The 20,417-nt window shown below is 50.4% G+C and overlaps 2 protein-coding genes across 2 annotated transcripts; one reads left to right on the plus strand and one right to left on the minus strand.

Moving 5' to 3' along the window:
- The first annotated feature begins 7,995 nt into the window (after positions 1–7,995).
- Positions 7,996–9,571, plus strand: LOC125537919 (mitogen-activated protein kinase kinase kinase 18-like). Its single transcript, XM_048701245.1, has 2 exons — positions 7,996–9,362; positions 9,433–9,571. Exons 1-2 carry the CDS (start codon positions 8,176–8,178, stop codon positions 9,554–9,556), a joined length of 1,311 nt encoding a protein of 436 aa, XP_048557202.1. The 5' UTR covers positions 7,996–8,175; the 3' UTR covers positions 9,557–9,571.
- Positions 9,572–17,786: 8,215 nt separating this feature from the next.
- On the minus strand, positions 17,787–19,433 carry LOC125527306 (mitogen-activated protein kinase kinase kinase 17-like). Its single transcript, XM_048691845.1, has one exon. It carries the CDS (start codon positions 19,254–19,256, stop codon positions 17,802–17,804), a length of 1,455 nt encoding a protein of 484 aa, XP_048547802.1. The 5' UTR covers positions 19,257–19,433; the 3' UTR covers positions 17,787–17,801.
- Between the last annotated feature and the right edge of the window lie 984 nt (positions 19,434–20,417).

Below are 20,417 nucleotides of genomic sequence, written 5' to 3' on the forward strand. Positions count from 1 at the left end.
TCTAGCACTATTTTGTTTGGCAGCATCCTAAACGAAACTCGGTACTGAATGCAAAAAACGGGTACCTTTTCAGTTGGTCAACTTCTTCACCGTCTAATAGACTATCCGCCGACCTCAGAGTTAAATGTCAACGTTACCAAGAGATCAAAGTTCAGGCTCTCTTTTTTCTACCTGTTTTGTTTTAAGAGGACGCTGACTCTCTTTCCAAGAGAAAGATTACTAGTTTAGACGTTGAGCCTGTTGGCTGGAACACAGAGCAAAGCAAGCGCACACCTTTTCTTTTCACTACATATAGAGTAGTAGTACTATTTTGCAAGCAACAGAGGTTTGACATCCCTCCAAGACCGAAAATACATCTCTGCACCTGAGCTCATCTACACCCGCGCTGGCGAAAAAAGTAAAAGAACTAGAAAAATTCAAAAAATTACAATTTTTTTTGTGCGGTAGACAATTTCACGCGTGTGGTTTGCTCCAATTTTCAAATCATTTGGACATCTAAGTAGCTCTCGGCAAAAAAAAAACAAATTGATGGTCTGTAAAAAGTTTACTGTTCATGTACTGTTTTGGCGTGATTTGTCTTTTTTGCTGAGAGCTGCTCGGATGTTCAAATGATTTAAATTTGGAGCGGGCATCACGCATCAAATTTTTCTACAACACAGAAAAAATGATTTATTTTGATTTTTTTACGATTTTTTTCTAACTAGGTGTAGATGAGCTCGGGCACCGAAACGTCGTACCTCCAAGACTTGCTTTTCAGACCACTGATTGGAAATGATTTGTATGTTCGTGTTTTTTCACAATGCACATACGGAACAGTTTTTCTTCGGAAGTTTGATGTATCATCTATGGAACTCGAAATGAATTACTAGCTGAACGTTATGTATAAGTAAAAGTAATCGTATGCGTCGCTTCATATCTGCCGACGATCCTATCTATCGCGCTGATCATACCGGACACACCGTTGGTCTCTCGTTCAACTACACCGGGCCATTCAACCTCGCGGGCGCACCGTTCAAAAAGGTTAAAGGGCCGCCACCTGCTATGTACAGAGCTGAGTTGGGGGTGCCGTTGGCAGCCAAAAGCAAGTCTGTGAAGGTTCAAGAATTCTACGGTATGTGCTAAATCTTCGCAGAATTCATTAATAAAATCCTACAATGCAAGGAGGGGCTAGTAGAATGATTTCCCGTTTAAATAAATAAATAAAAAAAATGCTAAATTGAAGCCAATCAAAGAGGGCCTAGTAAAAAGATTTCACGTTTTATGCTCTGAATTGGAGTAGGCAACGTGGCTACTAGAACCAGGCGACGTATATGTTCTGAAATAGAACTAGTACTAGCGTGGAAATGTAGTCAATGTATATGTTTATGTTTTGACAAGTGTACAGCTGCTGAGCTTGCTTGTTGCCGATCCGCCCTTCCCGTTCCTCCTTGTGGAAAGCACCACACTTGTCCTTCTCGGCGTACGTCAATGCCCGTAAAAAACACCACGCCGGACGCGAGTTCCTGGCCTGTAACTGCCGGATCAGAGACGCATCGCCGTGAGGGATTCCGGCAATGGCAAGCATGTTAATAATTGACACCATACCATTGACTGACTGGTAAACATACATAGCATACACCATCATTCAATTCTTGTTTATCCCGTGCCGCCCTGCAGCAACAACAGCGGGGCCGGTCCACCGAATATTTGGCCCGGTGCGAATCAAAATAAATATAGTCATTTACACTAAACAGTAGTGCTTATTTAGAAATAGTTTTTTGTAAAATCATAGTTATATGTAATTTTAACATATTGCACCTTAAAATTAATTGAACAAAATCCACTTAACTATAAGAAAAAAATAAATTAAAAATTTACTTGTTTTATCCGATTAATTTGTGACTATTGCATGAATATAGCATATATGTTTTTTTGTGCATTCTTAAAAAAAGCACACTTTTTTCAGTCGAGGTCTTATTAGAGATCTCTATAATGTATCCCTAAAAAATAGATCTATATAGTGTATGGTATATGAAATATCTTGATAGCGGTCTTTGATCAGACTTATGCAAATAAAGAAATCTAGATTACACAAGATGTTTACGAGGACCTTGTCTCTTATTCATTGACACACTACTTTATTATTTTTGGTCAAATGTGTCATACATATTATAATGGGTTTTGTAATCTAATGGTTATGTGTGTCTACTCCGTGCCACTTGTAAATTCGTTCACTTGAGGAAGACTAGTAGCCTAACTTGACTTGATTTATATTTTGGACTATAAATTGATTCGTCTGTTTGTCTAGATATTCAATTTTTGTCACATAAATGTAAGAAATATTTAAGTCTGTCACGTTGCTGTGACTAAACCCCCAACCAAGTCGGCCCAACACTAGAAATCATAGGTGCAAAAATTTATTTGGTGTCTTGTAACAACCCCGTCAGCGGCTAGCTAGCTAGCACGCACGCACGGGTGCGACGCCGATGCTGCTGGACAACGGATCCGGTCGGGGAGGCGCGTGTGCTCCGGCAAGGAGACGCGATGGATGGCGGCGCGTGTGCGCCGACAAGGAGGTGTGGTGGACGGCGGCGTGGATGCTCTGACGAGGAGGCGCGGTGGACATTGGCGCGAGTTTGAACGCACGGGAGAGAGATGTGCGATTTATTTGGCCACCATGTGGGGTAGCGGCAGATACGAACTGACAGAAAAGAGAGCTCATGCGTCCGCTTTGTGTCCGACTCCGACCCAAATCTGACCCTAATTTGGTACGAGATGGGTCAGAAAGGACACAACATAAAAATAGACCTCTGCTTTGGGCTGTGTTTTTTGTTCGCACGGATTCAAACAGACACGCTTGGATAAAATGGATCGGTGTGTTGGAGTCTTGGAGTTGCTCTTATGTCATCTTTGGTCGGGGATTTCCTCGTGCTGGAGGAGCATTGACCTATTGACCTCTCGTAGTGGGCCCCGACGTGGCTCTTTTCATTTTGTGTAGACATCTCGTATTATTTCTGTCATCCTGCGCTCATGCTCCACGGCATTAGATAAATCATGAATTCTGGAGTTGATAGTAGGCCATAGTTGAAATTATTTCGCTTTCAGGGTAAAAGTTCTAATTCTTTTTTTTTGCAGGGAAAAAAGTTCTAATTCTTGATGCGTCAGTTTTAAATTCTTAAAAGTGGAACAATATAAAATGGAAATCATAAATAAAAGTTTGGAACCAGGAAGAGTCACCCATGATTCACGCCAACCAAAATTTGACTCTCAAATACGTGATCGGTTGACAATTCGAAGCATATTTGTTTCCAGAAAATCCACAAAATATTACGGCGTTCCATCCCTGGATTTCTTTTTAATTTATAATGGTTGCTATGCTGTAGGATTTGCGTTGATGCATTTTTTTATTCGTATGTGTGTGGAATCAAGGGAATCAGAGAGGATAGAACTACTCACGCCCTTGCCATTTTTGCTGGGACTATGCTGCACCGCAACGCCATGGACCGTGGTTACTCCAAGTTCAGTTCAGCCTCGAACTCACTGCCGCCCCTGCAAAGCGCGTGTGCCTCCTTCCGATCAGAGCGCTGCTACACAGTCGACGGGGTCTGGACGATCTTCAGACGATGCAGCACATCTTGCCATCGATGCGTAGAGCAAAGGTGAACAGGACCGTTCAATTCTTCAATCGTGTGTACAGTAATTCCGTTCCGATCATTCGGCCGCGCACGGCCGCGCTTGCTGCCATCTGTGCCACCTTCCGTCCCTCGGTTGCTCTCCCTCTCCGGCGTACGTCCACGAGCTGACGACTTACAGGTGGCCAGGTTGGGTAGCGTAGGTGGACTGGTGCAGCCGTCGGGGCATCGCCTTGCTCGTGGCCACGACAAGTGTACAGCTGCAACGTACTCTGGCTTTTGCTTGTCGATCCGATATGCAAGCCAGTCGGGTCAGAGACGGGTCGCCGTGAGGGATTCCGGCAAGCACAATAATAATCGGCACCAACGCACTGACCGGTGCGATCCAATCAACTCGCGGCCTCATGATTGGCTGGCCGCTGGGTTTGCTCGCACGTTGCACCGGCGCGCCTAGCTAGCCAGCTCGCTGCGTTGACGCCACCGGGCTCATACTGACCTAGTGACCTGGGGTCCCTCCCAAGGGCGTACGTGACGCTCTACCGATGATCATGGGTGGGTGGTCATTGGCTGCTCGATCATTTTGTAGTACTCATGTGGCTAATGATTGGTGCGTGCAGATATCTGTATTTACACACGTGATTTGGTATGACTCCGTTTCCTTTGAAACATGGTTAAAACAATGTGATGAGTTTGTGGATGTGCTACTCTATCCGCAATCTTTTGTGTCGATTGGATCACCAGACTCAAAATCCTGACCATGCTGCTCTCAACGGGTAATGCTATGTGTTGGTTCGGAAAAGCATTGGAGTTATAAAATTACAATTTTGTCTACTAAAGCCGAATATTTAGGCTGCACAATAAAAAAAACATACATGTGAATTTATCTCAAGAACACACTCACAAATATACAATTTTTATACGCGTTTGTCTTAGTCAATCCCCCACGATGAAAGCAAACATGTAGTGCAAAGCATCGAGCCGGACACAGGGATGATTTGGCCAGGTTCGCCATCCCCGAGGAGGGCGATCCTAGAATGAGCCGGAGAGGTGGCATTGATTGATGAGTGCGGGTGTGATGGTGGGTTGTCGACGGCCGGGAAGGGGGTTTGGGGGGATGACCAGGGTGGCGGTGCGGAGGCACCGACATCGGTTGGAGGGGAATGGCAGTCCGATTGAGAGTGGCGGGAGGGTGGCCTATGAAAACCAGATAAGAAGAATCGGCTGACATGAACCTTTTCCAGTTTCCCGAAAAGTAAGTGCTTCCTATTTTTCTATTTCATATAAGATATTTTTATTCATCCAAGAGTTTAAGTTTGTGATGGAAATTGACAGTCAAGTTCCGCTCCATTCGGCGTGAATGCTGAGCCATGTAAATAAAAGTTTTGTTTTCAGAGACCGTGACACTGTTTATTAGAGTACAAGTCACGTTACTTGAGCTGTTGTGTCGGTGGAGGACCAGCACGGCACGGGATAAACAAGGACCGACCCGACCGATGAAGCTGACTTAACACTCGCCGTTTCATCTCCAGCTTTCTCCCGTTGCTAATAATTTGCCGTACGTGTCGACTCGCTCTCTAAAAATCAACCAGCTATAATCTCAAAAATAAAAAACGAACCAGCTAGCTACTTTTCTAGCGGAACTTGACACCACCGATTCTCTAGAATAACTAGTAAGTATGCACATACAACGCACGTCTCGACTAAAATATATTCCATTATAAAACACATTATTCTATTATAACATAAACCTACTTTCTGTGAAGCTGAAATCTCATGCAAAGAGCATATAATTTCTAAGTCCTTAAAATGACTGAAAAATATCATGCTTTATGAATACATGCTCAAGTCCATTGCGTAACAACTACCGAATATCATTAACTAATTGATACAAATTCAGTCCATGAAGAAAATTAAATTGTGGCCAAGTATATTTGCATTATGCACCCCCCCCCCCCCCCCCCCCCCCCCCCCCCCCGGTCCCCGTACTGCATCTTGGCAACAAACGCCATCACCAACACCTCGCGGTCAACCATGGTACTATATAGATGCAGATATAATTGTTTGTCATATACCGCAGCCATGACCTCTTAAGCAGCATAACTGACATCATTCACGTGTTATTCATAGTTAGAGTAATCATTTGATCTGAACTGAACTAAATTTGATGTATAATATTCCCAACCAAAGAAAAATATTTTTTCAATCTTATTTTCTTCTAGTTGGTACCTACAAATGTGCCACTGGCAATAGGCACTGGGAAAACAGACATGTAAGTGTGTATATAGAGGCAATGGAAATTAGTAGTTTCCACAGAAGCTGATCAAATGACGTAATTCATCAAAGCTCTGAGATACAAGTTTGCGCATCTAAGAAACAAAACATTGCTAGTTCATACAGAAACAAACCATCAAGTTGTATCAATAAGACATCCTCGCCCCTGTGGTTGTACGAAGCAATGTCAGGAACACGTGAAACCAGTCACAAAACTCGCTAACAGACAAATCAGTTGCACAAATCACTAAAGGTGGAACCACGCTTACTCATAATCTAAAGGTCCTGGCCAATATGTAATTCATTTATGGTCATTTAGTGTTAATCCTTTCATGACAAGGTTCAGAGCAACGAAGGTAATTGCAACCTGTTATTTCAAATAGTAAGCTTCTCTTGTGAACATTCACAATAAAGCACATACCCAGTTTTAAATAGTTTGGAAAATAACAACAAAACATTGGGATTATAAGTCGAATAGCTCTTAGTGAGAAAGAACAAAATCCAATAGTAGTATGAAACCGAAAAGAAAAACAATAAAAATATCCAGACTACGATGACCTCCTAATTTCAATAATCTCCTCGTTCCCCTAGAATTCCCCTTATCCCTCTCAAATTTAAAAATCCAGTTCTCCGTCATGGTAGAATGAGCTCTCGGCGCGTCCTCACCGTCGCCAAAGGAGCAATGGACGCAGAGCAGTACACGTGAAGATGGAGCCCGAGTGGTCAGCGGCGGCTGGGAAACAAAGCAACACATGCAGAGGGAGCCCTCACTGTCCGCGGTGGCCGGGATACAAAGCAACACATCGCGAGAGCCCTCCTGCTCGGAGGCGGCTGGGAAACAAATGAGCTCTCTTCCTTTTGTATCCTTGAAAAAAAAGAGTTAGTCAGACCTGACGCGCCTACGTTCTGCAAACGACTTGCAGTCTGGCACCGCAGAAGAGCCGGTGGTGAAATAATTTCGACTTTCAAATGTACTCCCGTCGGTGGTGTGGGCTAGTTTCTTCTTTGGGTGGAGAAGAAACGGACAGCCGAGCCAATGCATGTAGATGTAGGGTTACTTGGCCGAGCGGTGAAGTGGAATCAAACAAACCCAGCGGCGGCACGCATGATGAGTACGATGGACGGGGTGAGCGGCGATGCGGTTCACGGTGCCCATGGACGCAACGCATCCGTCCATGCTTTCGGTCTCGGCGGCCCGGCGCCGCAAAAGCCCTCGCCACGCTTTCGGTCGCCGCATCGGCATGGGCCAGCACCACCTGCGCTCCGTCCATGCCTTCCCGCGACGCCACTTGTCGCCGGCCCGACGTGGCCGTAGGTACTCCGCGTGCATGTGTCACTTGTACGCTAGCTAGCCGAGCGGGACAGCAGCCGGCGTCGGCGTCGAGGAGCGTGTGCCGTGGTGGTACTAGCCGGCGTCGACCAGGGAATCTCGTGTGCGGCGTCGAGCGCCGCAGCCGCAGCCAGTGAACGTGCCTGCATATGCGTTAGGGATCGAATATTCCCTGTCGTCCTATTCCTATTCGTATGTGTGTGCCTGCATAGGCGTTATGCGTTAGGAAGTGGAACGCCGCATGTGATGGCAAGGAGGACAGACGCGCGCGAGATATTTGCTCGGAATTTTCCGTCAGGTCCAGGAGCTTTCTTTTCCGGTGAACAAGAACTTCATTTAAGGAGGAATTCTGGGGCAGACGCACAGGAAACAGTCCGGTGGAGAGAAGACCCAGCTGACCAACTCCGTTGAGGTGCACCCGCTGACTTCGATCACTTCCGTTCGTACGCGACCCAGCGCGACTTTGACGAGTCCGTAAATTGCTTGCACCTTCCGAGAATCATCGGCTGAGCTCAAAAACACTCTCGCCATTACTTACATAGAAAATCTGAGCGATCCGACACGGTTTTTGCCTTTTCCGGCTCCTAGACGAGATTATTTGACGCAGGCTAAGCATAGGCAGAGCGCGAAGCCAGGTCAGGTCAAGCACAGACCGCTTTCGCGCGTTCCCACTCACCGTCCAACCCAATCCATGGCTGCCGCGACCGCGTGCTCGAGAACCCAAACAGCTTGCTTCCCACGCCTTTTCTTTCCCTTGGGGATTTCCAATCTTTATCGCGCACGCCAAACACCTTCCATGTTCCAAACTTGCAATCTCCCCAACTTTTCCTCCCCCAAAGTACCAAGCCTATATATACGCTCACCCGCCATAAAAGAAGCCATCGCCACAAGCAAGCTCGACACAACACAATCCACCGCATCCCAATTGCCACCAGCAGAGGAAGGAAAGAAACGAAAACGACCATGCCCGTGAGCAAGCAATGGACGCGGGTGCGCACGCTCGGCCGCGGCGCCTCGGGGGCCGAGGTCTTCCTCGCCGAGGACGGTGTGTCCGGCGAGCTCTTTGCGGTCAAGTCCGCCGTGGGGGCGGCGTGTGCGGCGGCGCTGAGAAGGGAGCATATGGTGATGGCCGGCCTGAGATCCCCACGCGTCGTCTCCTGCATCGGCGGCCGCGGCGCCCGCGACGGCTCCTACCAGCTCTTCCTCGAGTTCGCCCCCGGCGGCTCGCTGGCGGAGCAGGTGGCCAGCAGCGGGGGCCTCGACGAGCGCGCCGTCCGCGGCTACGCGGCCGATGTGGCGGCCGCGCTCGCGTATCTCCACGCCACCGGGATGGTGCACGGGGACGTCAAGGCGAGGAACGTCGTGATCGGCGCCGACGGCCGCGCCAAGCTCGCGGATTTTGGGTGCGCTAGGGAAGCCGCCGCCGGCGGACCGATCATCGGTGGCACGCCAGCGTTCATGGCGCCGGAGGTGGCGCGCGGCGAGGAGCAGGGACCCGCGGCCGACGTCTGGGCGCTCGGCTGCATGGTTGTTGAGATGGCCACCGCACGCGCCCCGTGGAGCGGCATGGACGGCGACGCGCTCGCCGCGCTGCACCTGATCGGGTACACCCAGGCTGTTCCCGAGCTGCCCCAATGGCTGTCTGCTGAGGCCAAGGAATTCTTGGCCAAGTGCCTTGTCAGGCAGGCCAGCGACCGGTTCACGGCGGCGCAGCTGCTGGAGCATCCGTTCTTGGCCGCCGCCGTTGTCGACGCGAAGCCGCAAGCCGTGGAGAGCAAATGGGTGTCGCCCAAGAGCACGCTGGACGCGGCATTCTGGGAGTCGGAGTCTGACACCGACGAGGCGGACGACGAGCCGTCGCACGGCGCGGCCGAGAGGAGGATCAGCGCATTGGCCTGCCCTGCGTCGGCGCTCCCCGACTGGGACTCCGACGAGGGATGGATCGACGTGCTCTCCGGGCCAACGGAAGCAGTTGCCGTTCCCGCCAAGGTGACGTGTGGCATCATCGTGGACGACGCGATCACCAGTGAAGAGGAGTCAATCGACCCAGAGTCCGGTGCTCTCGACATTACCGTGGACGTGGAGTACAGCAGCGTGCTAAACGCAGGGCAAGAAACATATGATGATGGTTCAGTCAGTCATCATCAGTCACCGGAGAATTTAGCTTCTGACCAATTAGTGCCATGTAAATTGTTACCACTGTTATTTGGCAACAGAATTAGTAATGCAATCGATTTCGTTCATGCCAAAAGCACTCTGCTTCGCAAGCGCTGCTCCTCTGTTTCTTTGCTCTTACTCGTGCTCTGCTCCCCATTGCGACACGATTGATCGGCAAATCGCGTGAATTCACAAGCTTGCCGGCGGAAAGGATGGAGTCGACGCGGAAAGCGCAGCGTCACAGCCGGCGGACGTACTGGACTAGAAAGAATCCTCGACGGAAAGTACTGCTGCATGGTCAAGAACCACTTGCTCAGGCAGAGTCGACGGCCGACGAGTGAAAGCCAAACCTTTTTCGACAAGCGAGCGTCGCGTCCAGAGATTACTTCGCCAGGTGGAGATCCATCCAGCGCCCTACTCCGGTGTCCTCTCGCCGCTGCCCGACGCACTCGCCGACTCGTCGTCGTCCTGCACTTCTGGATCGCGTGTCGGCGAATTTGACACGTACTCCATGCTGCTCCACTGCATGTTTCTAGACTGACAAGAACTGGTAGGCTCGTGTTCATCTTTTTTCCATGTAGTACTACTAGCTAGTCCACACGGCAGACGCCACGCAGAGAAGTCTATTTTTTCTCTCTGAAAACTAGACATGTTTAAAGCATCTACAGCGAACCTCTCAAACTCGTCTCATACGTCTGGGTGGATCACCCGGTCATAATTTTTTGATTTAGACGCCCCCCCTCCCCCCAAACGGCCCTCAAACGGCCGGGCTGACCGGCACCCCCATATCCAGCCACGTCAGACCCGACAGCACGCCCCGACCTTAGATTGCACCAAATCCATCCCGAAAACCAGCCGGATCCATTTGCTATCCCCTTACTTCTTCGTCTCACACTCCGCCGCCGCGCCGACTCCGCAGCCGTTCCCACGCTCTCCGCCGCGAGCTTCGGAAGAGCGCTCCCATCGTCGCCAGCCCAGACGCCACCATAGTATGTCCGGCAACTCTCCTGCTCCGCCTTGCGCTTGATGTGTTTGATACATTGACCGACGGGGATTATTGTGATTTTGTTAAGTAAATGATGGATTCCGATGCTTTGTCAGACGAGGAGTATGGACCGACGGAGCTTGACCAAATGATTCAAGATGAGTTCTTCGGTTCGTCGGATTCGGACGAAGAAGTGGATATGATCATGCTCATGAGCATGCAAGAGGAAATGGACCAGCAGGTGGAGCATATTCTCAACTTTAAGGGCTCAATCAAAGAAAAAAGAGTGATCAACTGAAACAGGGTGTCCGGAGCAAATCTACTGCACAATGACTACTTTGCTCCCACACCTGCTTTCCCGAAAGATCCATGGTTTTGTCAATGTTTTCGCATGGCGAAACCATTGTTTTCGCCCATTGTGGATAGAGTGGAGGCACATGATGACTACTTCAAGCTCAGAAGGGATTGCTGCGGCCAACTCTCTTTCTCGGCCAAGTAGAAGTGCACGGCTGCTCTAAGGATGCCTGCACTTGGTACTGTCGCAGACGCCGTTGGTGAGATGATCAGGATGAGGGAGAGCACGTGCCTGAAGACTACTATCAAATTAGCCCGCGTCGTGGTTTAGGTGTTTGGACCTGAGTATCTCAAAGAACTAAATGCGCAAGACAGAGAGAAGTTGTTGGCCATTGGAGAAGCAAGGGGGTTTCCAGAAATGCTCAGATCAATTGATTGCATGCATTGACAATGAAAGAACGCCTCAAAGGTCTGCGGGGAATGTATCAAGATCATACACGAGAGGCCACCATCATACTAGAAACAGTGGCATCATATAACTAATGAATTTGGCATGTTTTCTTTGGATGCCCGGTTCTCGCAACGACATCAACGTGCTAGTACGCCTGTACTCTGGGCTCTGGCTTAAGACATGCATGCATCAATGCATGGTTGGTTTGACGTAAGACATGTGATGTCTACTCATCTAACTAACTAATTAACGAGCACTTGGTGCCTTGTTGTTGCCGTAGGAGCCACCGAGCGTTAAGTCAATTGATCGGTCACATTACTCAAATCGGGTGTGGTTGGCAGACAGTTGGCACCGAGATTGCGTGCAGTGAACCGGGAAGTTTACTGAAAATCTGTGGCAAACGTCGGTATGACAAGCGAAGGATATTCTAACACGTTTTTTTTGAAAAAAAATTAAAAAAAATTCTAACACGTATCAAGATTATTATGCAATGTTCGCCCCAAAAAAGATAATTCTACTAAGTACGCAACTAACCGGTGGCAGAGCTGGACAAGGTTGCTTGCCTGCCAAGCTTAGGATATGTGGTGATTTTTTTTTCTCGAAAATGTCTATTATCAAAGTTCAGCAGAAGTACAAAGCATCTCGAACATAATAAAAATTACATTGAGATTCCAAGACCCCAAACAACCACTACTGCCGTCAGAATGAGCTGCGGACGCGCCGCTGTCGCCGCTCCTCTACTGGAGCCGGCTTGACCTTGTCGATGATGACCGGAAAGTCTTCGTGCACGTGCACATAAGGGCCAGCGTCCTGGAGCCGCAGTCTTCGACGTTGAACCCTTGCATAGATCTGAAACACTTGACATCAAATGTCGTCACAAGACGAGAAACCCTAACCTCACCGCCCCAAAGAGACGGCAGGAATCTACGCGAGAGCCCCATCGATTCCATCCAGACGACGAATTCAAGGAGGATCTGAGCTCGGAAGACAAACTTGAAGAAGTAGCGTCGCCATCCGCCATCCGCCCGAGCACCGCACCTGCGAGGACTAAAAACTCTAACCTAAACTACTAACCGGAGCGGAGGCACCGAAATTCCCCTCCCCGCCACTGGCGACTGAGCGTTGGGCGGAAGGGAGGCGAATCCACAGACTCGCCGGTGAAATTTGGAGGGAAGAGTTTGTCCTAGCCGCTTAGGGGTGATTGTTGATAGCAACGAATTTTGAACAGTCGCACGGTCTTCACAAGACAAATTTTACCGTCAGTGGTATCTACAATCAGGTAATATCTAAAAATGTCTACTCGTACTTCCAAGCATTAGACCCATGATACCAACGATTATTTTTTGTTCGGGAATGATGATAGCAACGAATGATTGCCCATGACCCATGGAAGGGCGTCACGTTCCTCGTAGGGATCGAGCCCAGGTCAGCATGATGAGCACCATGGCGTCAACACACTAAGAAAGAAGACGACGATCCTAGCTGGGAGTGCAACTACTCCGGAAAGGCAGCGGCTGTCGAATCATGATGAGGCGGCGAGTCGATCGGGTGGCGCCATGTGCGCTGTGCAAAACGCTGGATTGCAGCCCACCAAACTGCACCAGATACGATGTTACTATTGCCGTAGCTCCCCCGGAAGTGCCAACTGGTTTCTCTCCTGTACACATGGCGCGCTGCGACGCCGGGACACATGGCTGCCGTCGCGCTGCCCACATGTGCTGCGTTCAGTTAGTTAGTTTCCTTGTCAGAGTAAGCAAACAGAGCATTACAGTTGGCCTATGATCACGGGTGACGCCGAATTGGTTCGCGATCAGCAGCGACGCGCCCGCGACAGAGAGAAGTGTAGGGCACCGGGCCATTAAGATTCCGTGGCTCTTTACTCGGCCGCTGCGTAAAAGGCAGGACAAATGCGGCGAGCGTTTAGAAAGATAGGCAGCGACGCGGCGCACTGGGGCGAATCGACGACACACGGCGCAGCAGCACGGCTCGGGTTGGCATCGCTTCGCTTGGCGGACAGACGAGCACGACCAAGTGCAGAGCGCAGTGGCGCGCGTGTGGGTGTGGCCCAGCCAGCGACTCCTTGATCGACGCCGTCCGCAGCCACTCCACTGGCGCCCGCGCGGCGTGCATGAGTACGTACGCAGCTACCGCTAGCACGGTCAGACGCGACTACCTGTGGCCTGTGGGTAGATATGCATCGTTGGCTGGTCGCACATCCAATGATCAGACCAAACATCACCCAACAGAAGCTCAGTAGTTTTCATCCACTAGAATGTCCAAACGGAACAGCCAAGCTACAAAGTTGTCTCTGGCCTCCCCCATGACAGGCCCGTAAACAGTAACTTGTGTCCATGTTTCATTGTTGTGTTTAGAGGCCAACTTAATTACTACTACTTCCATCCTGGTTTACTAGTTCCCTTTCTATTTTGTACCCGAATTTTGATTTTAGATTAACAAACAAAATGTTAATGCATGTCACAAAAATAATATCACTCGAAATTACGTTCAAATACAAATCCAACGATTTAATTGTTGGTGACATGCACTGACATTTTGTTAGTTCAATTTATGATAAAAAAATTGACACAAAATAGGAAGTGTGCCAATAAACTGGACGGAGGTACTAGTCCAAAAGGCTGGACATCAATGAGAACCCCATGCAGCCTGCAGAGTTCCAAATCACAAGGATACCACCAGAAGACCCGGGGATGCGCTGGCAGCAGAGTTGCCAAATCTCTTGGGGCAGAAACCCTTGATAGATCTTGCATCAAAATGCTGCATTTTGGTTTCTTGCAAGCACACCATAGTACTACTCTGACTTTATTCAATTTTTTCCATGTCATTTAAGGGGAAGGTGGATTAATTTTAACCATGCCAGATGGATTTCCAACCGAGTTTTAGCGGATATTCTCGTATGCGATCATGGATGGCATGATGAACTTTCTCCATGAATTTCAAGCGGCGACATGTCACTATATAGTCACAACTTGCGGCAACTATCTTGCTCCCTAAACATAAATAGGCCATGATCATTAGATGATTTAGACCCAATTGCCTCCTAACTATTTCTGAATACTCGCGAAGGTGGCAACAATAAGATCTAAGCAGGTTCATTACCACGTGGTTCATCCGAGAAAGCATCCTCGAAGGATTTCTAATATTACATTCACAAGATCCATAAGAAAAAAAGATGGGAGTAGTTGTTTTGAGAATTGATTTTGAGAAGGCAGACAATAAGGTTAAAACAATAAAAAGTGGTGGTTTCTTTTCAAACCCTCGGGACGAAAGGATTTTTACTTCTTTCTGACGTAAGTGCATGGAATTATTTATATTATGTCAAAGTGCTCTATATCACAATAACTTAGGGATATATTTATAAACAAAGAAAGATCTCCGCAAAGGGGATCCTCCGTCCTATATCTCTACTATTAAAGAGCAATAGGTCGTTTGCTTCCTCGCCTTTAGGTTTTTTTTCTCTCCTTTGATTACACCCCTTCCAACAGATTTACTGTCAATTCTAATTGTCCGGTATCAAATCTGCTACCTTTCGTAATATGGATTGTTATTATTATTATTATTATTATTATTATTATTATTATTATTATTATTATTATTATTATTATTATGTTGGCAAATTGGAAAAGTACTAACCCTAGTAATTTATTTCCAATTTTGCCTTCCCAACATCACATCCCCGCTTATTGATTTATTTCCAAACTTGTTTGCCCGACATCACATCTCCTTCCATCAGTAATATGAACACTAGTTCTTTTTTTTTGGCAAATTGGAAACGCGGTACTCCCACTGATTTAATTCCAGTTTTATTTATCCAAAGTGTGTGTGTGGGTGACAATGGAAGGGGGGTTGTGACCGAATGAGCCACTGAGATATGGGGATTGAGGAGGCGGAGATGGTGAGTGAAAGGTATACTGGAGAAACAATTGATATGGACCACAAAACTATGTATGCTCTCGTTGCAACGTACGGACAATTAGCTATTTTTTTAGAATTTGATACGCCAACAAATTTGATTGATAGAGCGTAGTCAGAGAGTCTAATTCATAGGATGGTGCCTCATCTTGTTGGTGATTGATTCATCCAATCTGGTATAAGCCGATTAAATCATTCTATTTATGGTCAACGACCTAAGAAAACAAAGAATATAGTACTTTTAAACTAAAACCACGACAAGTATAGTTTTTGAAAGGAGGGAGTATTGCCTATTTGAGCAACACACGGTTCGGAAAAATATTATAAGAGTGAGATTTTGTACTTCACGAAGGGACAGGGATGGCGTTGGAGGTCAATCGACTAGAGGGGTGAATAGGGCATTATGAAGTTTCGTTCAATTTTTTGTTAATCATGCAAGAATGAAGCTTACAACTCTGCCAAGTGCTCCTACTAAAAAGACGGCGTCCTCGGTGCTAGATTTGAAGATGTTGGTCGTCTAGTTGCTGCTTGAGTTGCTTCCCTGGTTGGCAAGTTCAGATGTGTTTTTTTTCATTTGGGTCGAGCATCTCATGTCTCCCTGCTTAGGCAACCATGTTCACATCTTTTGCGTTCGTGCCATGGGTTGCACCATCACTGTACTCACTCTAACTTCTATCAATGAAATCACGCAAATTTGCGTATTCGTGAAAAAAAGTCCTACTAAAAAGAATTAGGACTAATCTACAAACATGTTTATTTATAAGTGTGTGCTTTTGTTGCATCACTTGTACGATCGCTGAATTTTGCACCAATTACGTAAAACACATAGAACAATACCTTGGACTAAATCCAAAGAACCATCTGCCCATGTGAGCACCGGTTTTGTGGCGCGTAAGGCTTGGTGTAGGCCTGTACCAGTAGGGACAGCCCGGTGATGGCCGGCCTTGACGCACCGACTCCACCGGCGTGACGGTCGAATCGGCTGCTCTTCTTTAAGAGCATCTCCAACAGGCACGGCAAAACGCATGCCCACACGGTAAAAACAGTTTTTCGCGTGCGCTGGTTGGTTCCGCGTGCTCCAATGGTGACGGGAAATTACCGCGCGCGGGAAGCATTTGCGCGCGTGCGGGAGAAAGCGCCACGCGGCACGATAGATTTGGCGCGTCGCTTCACGCGCGCCTATAAAGTTTCGCGCTTCGCCACGCGCACAGAACAGCCACGCGCCCTCCTCCTCGCAACCTCTCCGCTTCACCGCTTTCTACGCCACCATCGCGCCACCATGTCGCCGCGCCGCCGGGCTTTCGCGGCGTCCGCGAGCGCCCCAACGGCTGGTACTCCGCCGAAATACGGTCCGGTGACGTCCGACTCGGCCTCAGGACGTTCCGGAGCGCGCGCGAGGCGGCCCGCGCGTACGACGCGGCGGCGTGGCGCTTGGAGAGGCCCTGGTCGCAGATGAATTTCCGGGACGTCTTCATGCGCGAGGAAGCGCAGCGCCTCGCCCCTCCGCCGCGTCTCATCACGGACATGGACCGTGCCGACCACTCTCGGCGGCAGCGCCGTCTCCTCGTCGCCGAAGAGGACGAGCGAGCCATGGCGGAGTGGCGCCGTCGCCACCCAGAGGACGTCGACGCCGGGCGTGCCTACTGGGTGGAGAGGACGGCAAGGCGCCGCTCGGAGCGGGCGGACCGGCGTCAGCGGAAGGCAGTGGCGAACGAGCAGTGCGACATCGTCTCCGCAGATGGGAGGTCGTTCTTCACCTCGGACGATGAACGTTGGGACGACATATGGCTCTCAACCTCGGACGACACCGACGAGAGTGATGATGGTGATGATAGCGACTTGGAGTAGTTTTATATCTATGTATACCGTAGTAGTTTCTATCTATCTATCTATCTATGCCGTAGTAGTATCTATCTATCTATGTATGTCGAACTATCTATCTATCTATGCCGTAGTAGTTGCACCGATGTAAAATATCTTTGTATCGTTTTTTTATCTATGTAATTTTAATTTAAAAAATATTGTAGCATGAGCGTGCGCTGCATTTTACCGCGCCTGCTGGAGCTGCGCGTGCGACTTTTCAGCGCGGCTGCTGTAGCAAACGATGCGCGCCACGCCAAACCAGACGATGGGCACGCGCCAAATCCGTTTTTACCGTGCGACGCGTTGGGCGCGTGTTGGAGATGCTCTAAAACGTGGTTGGCCTCGTGCTCTGCCCGCCGTGTGCCGTGTGGACTAACTCAGCAGAGAAACAGATAAGCACGAGCCTACCAGTTCTCATCAGAGAAACATGCATTGCGGAGCATCCACGAGTGTAGGGGGTACGTGTCGACTGCGCTGGCACACCCACAAAAAACAAAAAGACTACGCCGGCGCACAGCCGACACGACATCCACAAGCGCACGGCGAGTCGACGAGTCCCGGTGCGCGGCGAGAGGACACCGGAGGAGTGGTGGCTGGATGAATCTCCACCCGTGACCCGGCGAAGCAATCTGTGGACGGGACGCTCGCTCGTCGGCCGTCGACTCCGTCTGCTGGACCCACGTAAAAACAAGAGGTTTTTGACCGTGCCTGCAGTGACGCTGCGCTTTCCGCGTCGACCCCAGCCCTTCCGCGGTGGAAGATTCACCGTTGGCGCCGTGGCGCACAAGCTCTGAGTCCACGCTGGACTCCCTTTCCTCCGTCCGAGTCACGGCCACGCGACGTGCTGCTAGTTTACTGTTCGTGTGGCCTAATTTTCCTCCGAATTTGCCGATCCATCTGATTCTAATTCTAAGTCCAACCTAATTTTTCCTTTAATTCGTCAATCATTATCTTTTTTTTCCGGGTGAACCCATCATTATCACGTAGCAATGGGGAGCAGAAGTATGAGCGGACAAAACAGAGGAGCGGCGCCAAGCGGGATACTGTTTGTGTATCAACGAATTCGATTGCATCAGTGGTTATGTTGCAAAACAGTACTGTTTGCACTGATAATTTACAAGTGCATGACACTAATTGGCCAGAAACTAAACTCTTCAAAAACTGGTAATGCCTAACGACTGGATCAGCCTCATATGCTTCTCCTGCGTCGAGGAAGCTCCTGCTGTGCTCTACGTCAACGGCAATGTCGGGAAAGCCCGACTCTGCATCTAGTACTGATTCTTCTTCACTTGTGATCGCGATAATGCCTGCGATGATGCCAGTCGTCTCCTTGGCCGGCACGGCGTCTGCGTCCGCTGCTTCGGTTGGTGCGGAGAGCACGTCGATCCAGCCCTCGTCGGAGTCCCAGTCCGGGAGCGCCGAGGCAGGGCAGGCCAATGCTCCGATCCTCCTCTCGGCCGTGCTGTCGTGCTCCGCCTCCTCGGTGTCTGACTCCGACCCCCAGAATGCCGCGTCCAGCGTGCTCTTGGGCGACACCCATTTACTTTTGCTCTCCACGGCTTGTGGCTTCGCGCCGTCAACGGCGGCGGCCAAGAACGGATGCTTCAACAGCTGCTCCGCCGTGCACCGGCCGCTGGCCTGCCTGATCAGGCAGCCGCGCAGGAAGTCCTTTGCCTCAGCGGACATCCACTCGGGCACCTCGGGCACGGCCTCCGTGTACCCGATCCGGTGCAGCGCGGCGAGCGCGTTGCCGTCCATGCCGGTCCACGGGGCGCGGCCTGTGGCCATCTCGACGACCGTGCAGCCGAGCGCCCAGACGTCGGCCGCGGGGCCCTGCTCCTCGCCGCGCGCCACCTCCGGCGCCATGAACGCCGGCGTGCCGCCGATGATCGGACCATCGGCGGCCGCTTTCTTAGAGCACCCGAAGTCCGCGAGCTTGGCGCGGCCGTCGGCGCCGATCACCACGTTCCTGCCCTTGACGTCCCCGTGCACCATCCCGGCGCCGTGAACGTACGCGAGCCCGGCCGCCACGTCAGCGGCGTACCCGCGGACGGCGCACTCGTCGAGCCCCCCGTTGCTGGCCACCCGGTCCGCCAGCGAGCCGCCGGGGGCGAACTCGAGGAAGAGCTGGTAGGAGCCGTCGCGGGCGTCGCGGCCGCCGATGCAGGAGACGACGCGCGGGGAGCGCAGGCAGGACATGAGGCCCTCCTCCCTCTTAAGAGCCGAGGCGCACGCCGCCGTCGCGGACTTGACCGCGAAGAGCTGGCCCGACACATCGTCCGCGGCGAGGAAGACCTCAGCCCCCGAGCCGCCGCGGCCGAGCGTGCGCAGCCGCGTCCATTGCTTGCCCACGGCCATCGCCATGTTCCTTCCTTGCTCTGCGTTGCGAATTGGGATCGGGATGGGGTTGTTTCTGTTGGCACTCTGTTGTCGAGCTTGCTTGTGAATTGTTGATGGGTTCCTTCTTTTTGTGGCGGGTGCGCGTATATATAGGTTTAGGGGTAGGAGAGAAGAAAAGTTTGGAACATGGCGAAAGTGTTTGGCGTGTGGGGGGACGGGTTAGGAAAGGAAATCCAGAAGCGAAAAGGCGTGGGAAGCAAGCTGTTTAGGCTCTCGGCACGCGCTCGCGGCGGCGGCGTGCTCCTGTGACTGTGGGTGGGAACGCGCGGTCCGGGCATGACCTGACCAAGCTTCGCGCTCAGCCTCTTCTTGCCCCGCGTCTCATAATCTCGTGTCCGAACAGGAAAACCATTAAACCGTGTCAAATCTCTCGCATCCCGGGTCGACTTCCGCCCGGATTTTCTATCTAATGGCGCGTGTGTTTTGAGCTCAGCCGAGGAAATTTGCTACTACTAACATGGAGTAGTTGTCAAAGTCTTGGTCGCTCGTAGCGAGACGGGGTGTGTGAAACAGAGCAGGGTCTGCGTATGTAAACGAATCGTGGGTGGAAGTCAGCGGGTCCACCTGAACTCAAGGGGGCGGAGTTGGGCACTTCGGTCTCCTCGGCTGGTCGTTTGCCATTGTGGCGTACCAAGTCCACCGCCGCGGTGCACTGCACCGGACAGCTTTGTGTGCGCCTGCCCCCAACATCTACATCTAGAACCAAGACCGACGGAAATATACTCCTGAACGCGGCAGCAACAGTCATTTCTGAAACATTGTAAGCGACGTCCCGACCCCAGTTTTCTTTACCCCGGAGGAAGAATTCACAGCTGGTTACAGGCGTGATTCCTCGAATTCCATAGCTGGTGACGATTCACCGGGAAAGTTCCCTTTCATCACCGGGAAAGAGTAAAAAGCTCGTCGTGGACGGCCTTGAACGCGGGTGGCTCCTCGACGTACCAGAGAGAGAGAAATCCGAGCAAATATCTCCCGCGCGTCTCCTCGTCCGCGGCATCGCATGCGCCGTTCCCCACATCAGAATAGGATGGCCTGAAATTGGAAGAAATATTCCATTCCCAGTGCATATGCAGCCACGTCCTCGACGCCGATGCTACACAACACACGCAATGTCCACGACACTCG

Source organism: Triticum urartu, chromosome 1 (assembly GCF_003073215.2).
Source record: "Triticum urartu cultivar G1812 chromosome 1, Tu2.1, whole genome shotgun sequence".
In the NCBI taxonomy this organism is placed as follows: Eukaryota; Viridiplantae; Streptophyta; class Magnoliopsida; order Poales; family Poaceae; genus Triticum; species Triticum urartu.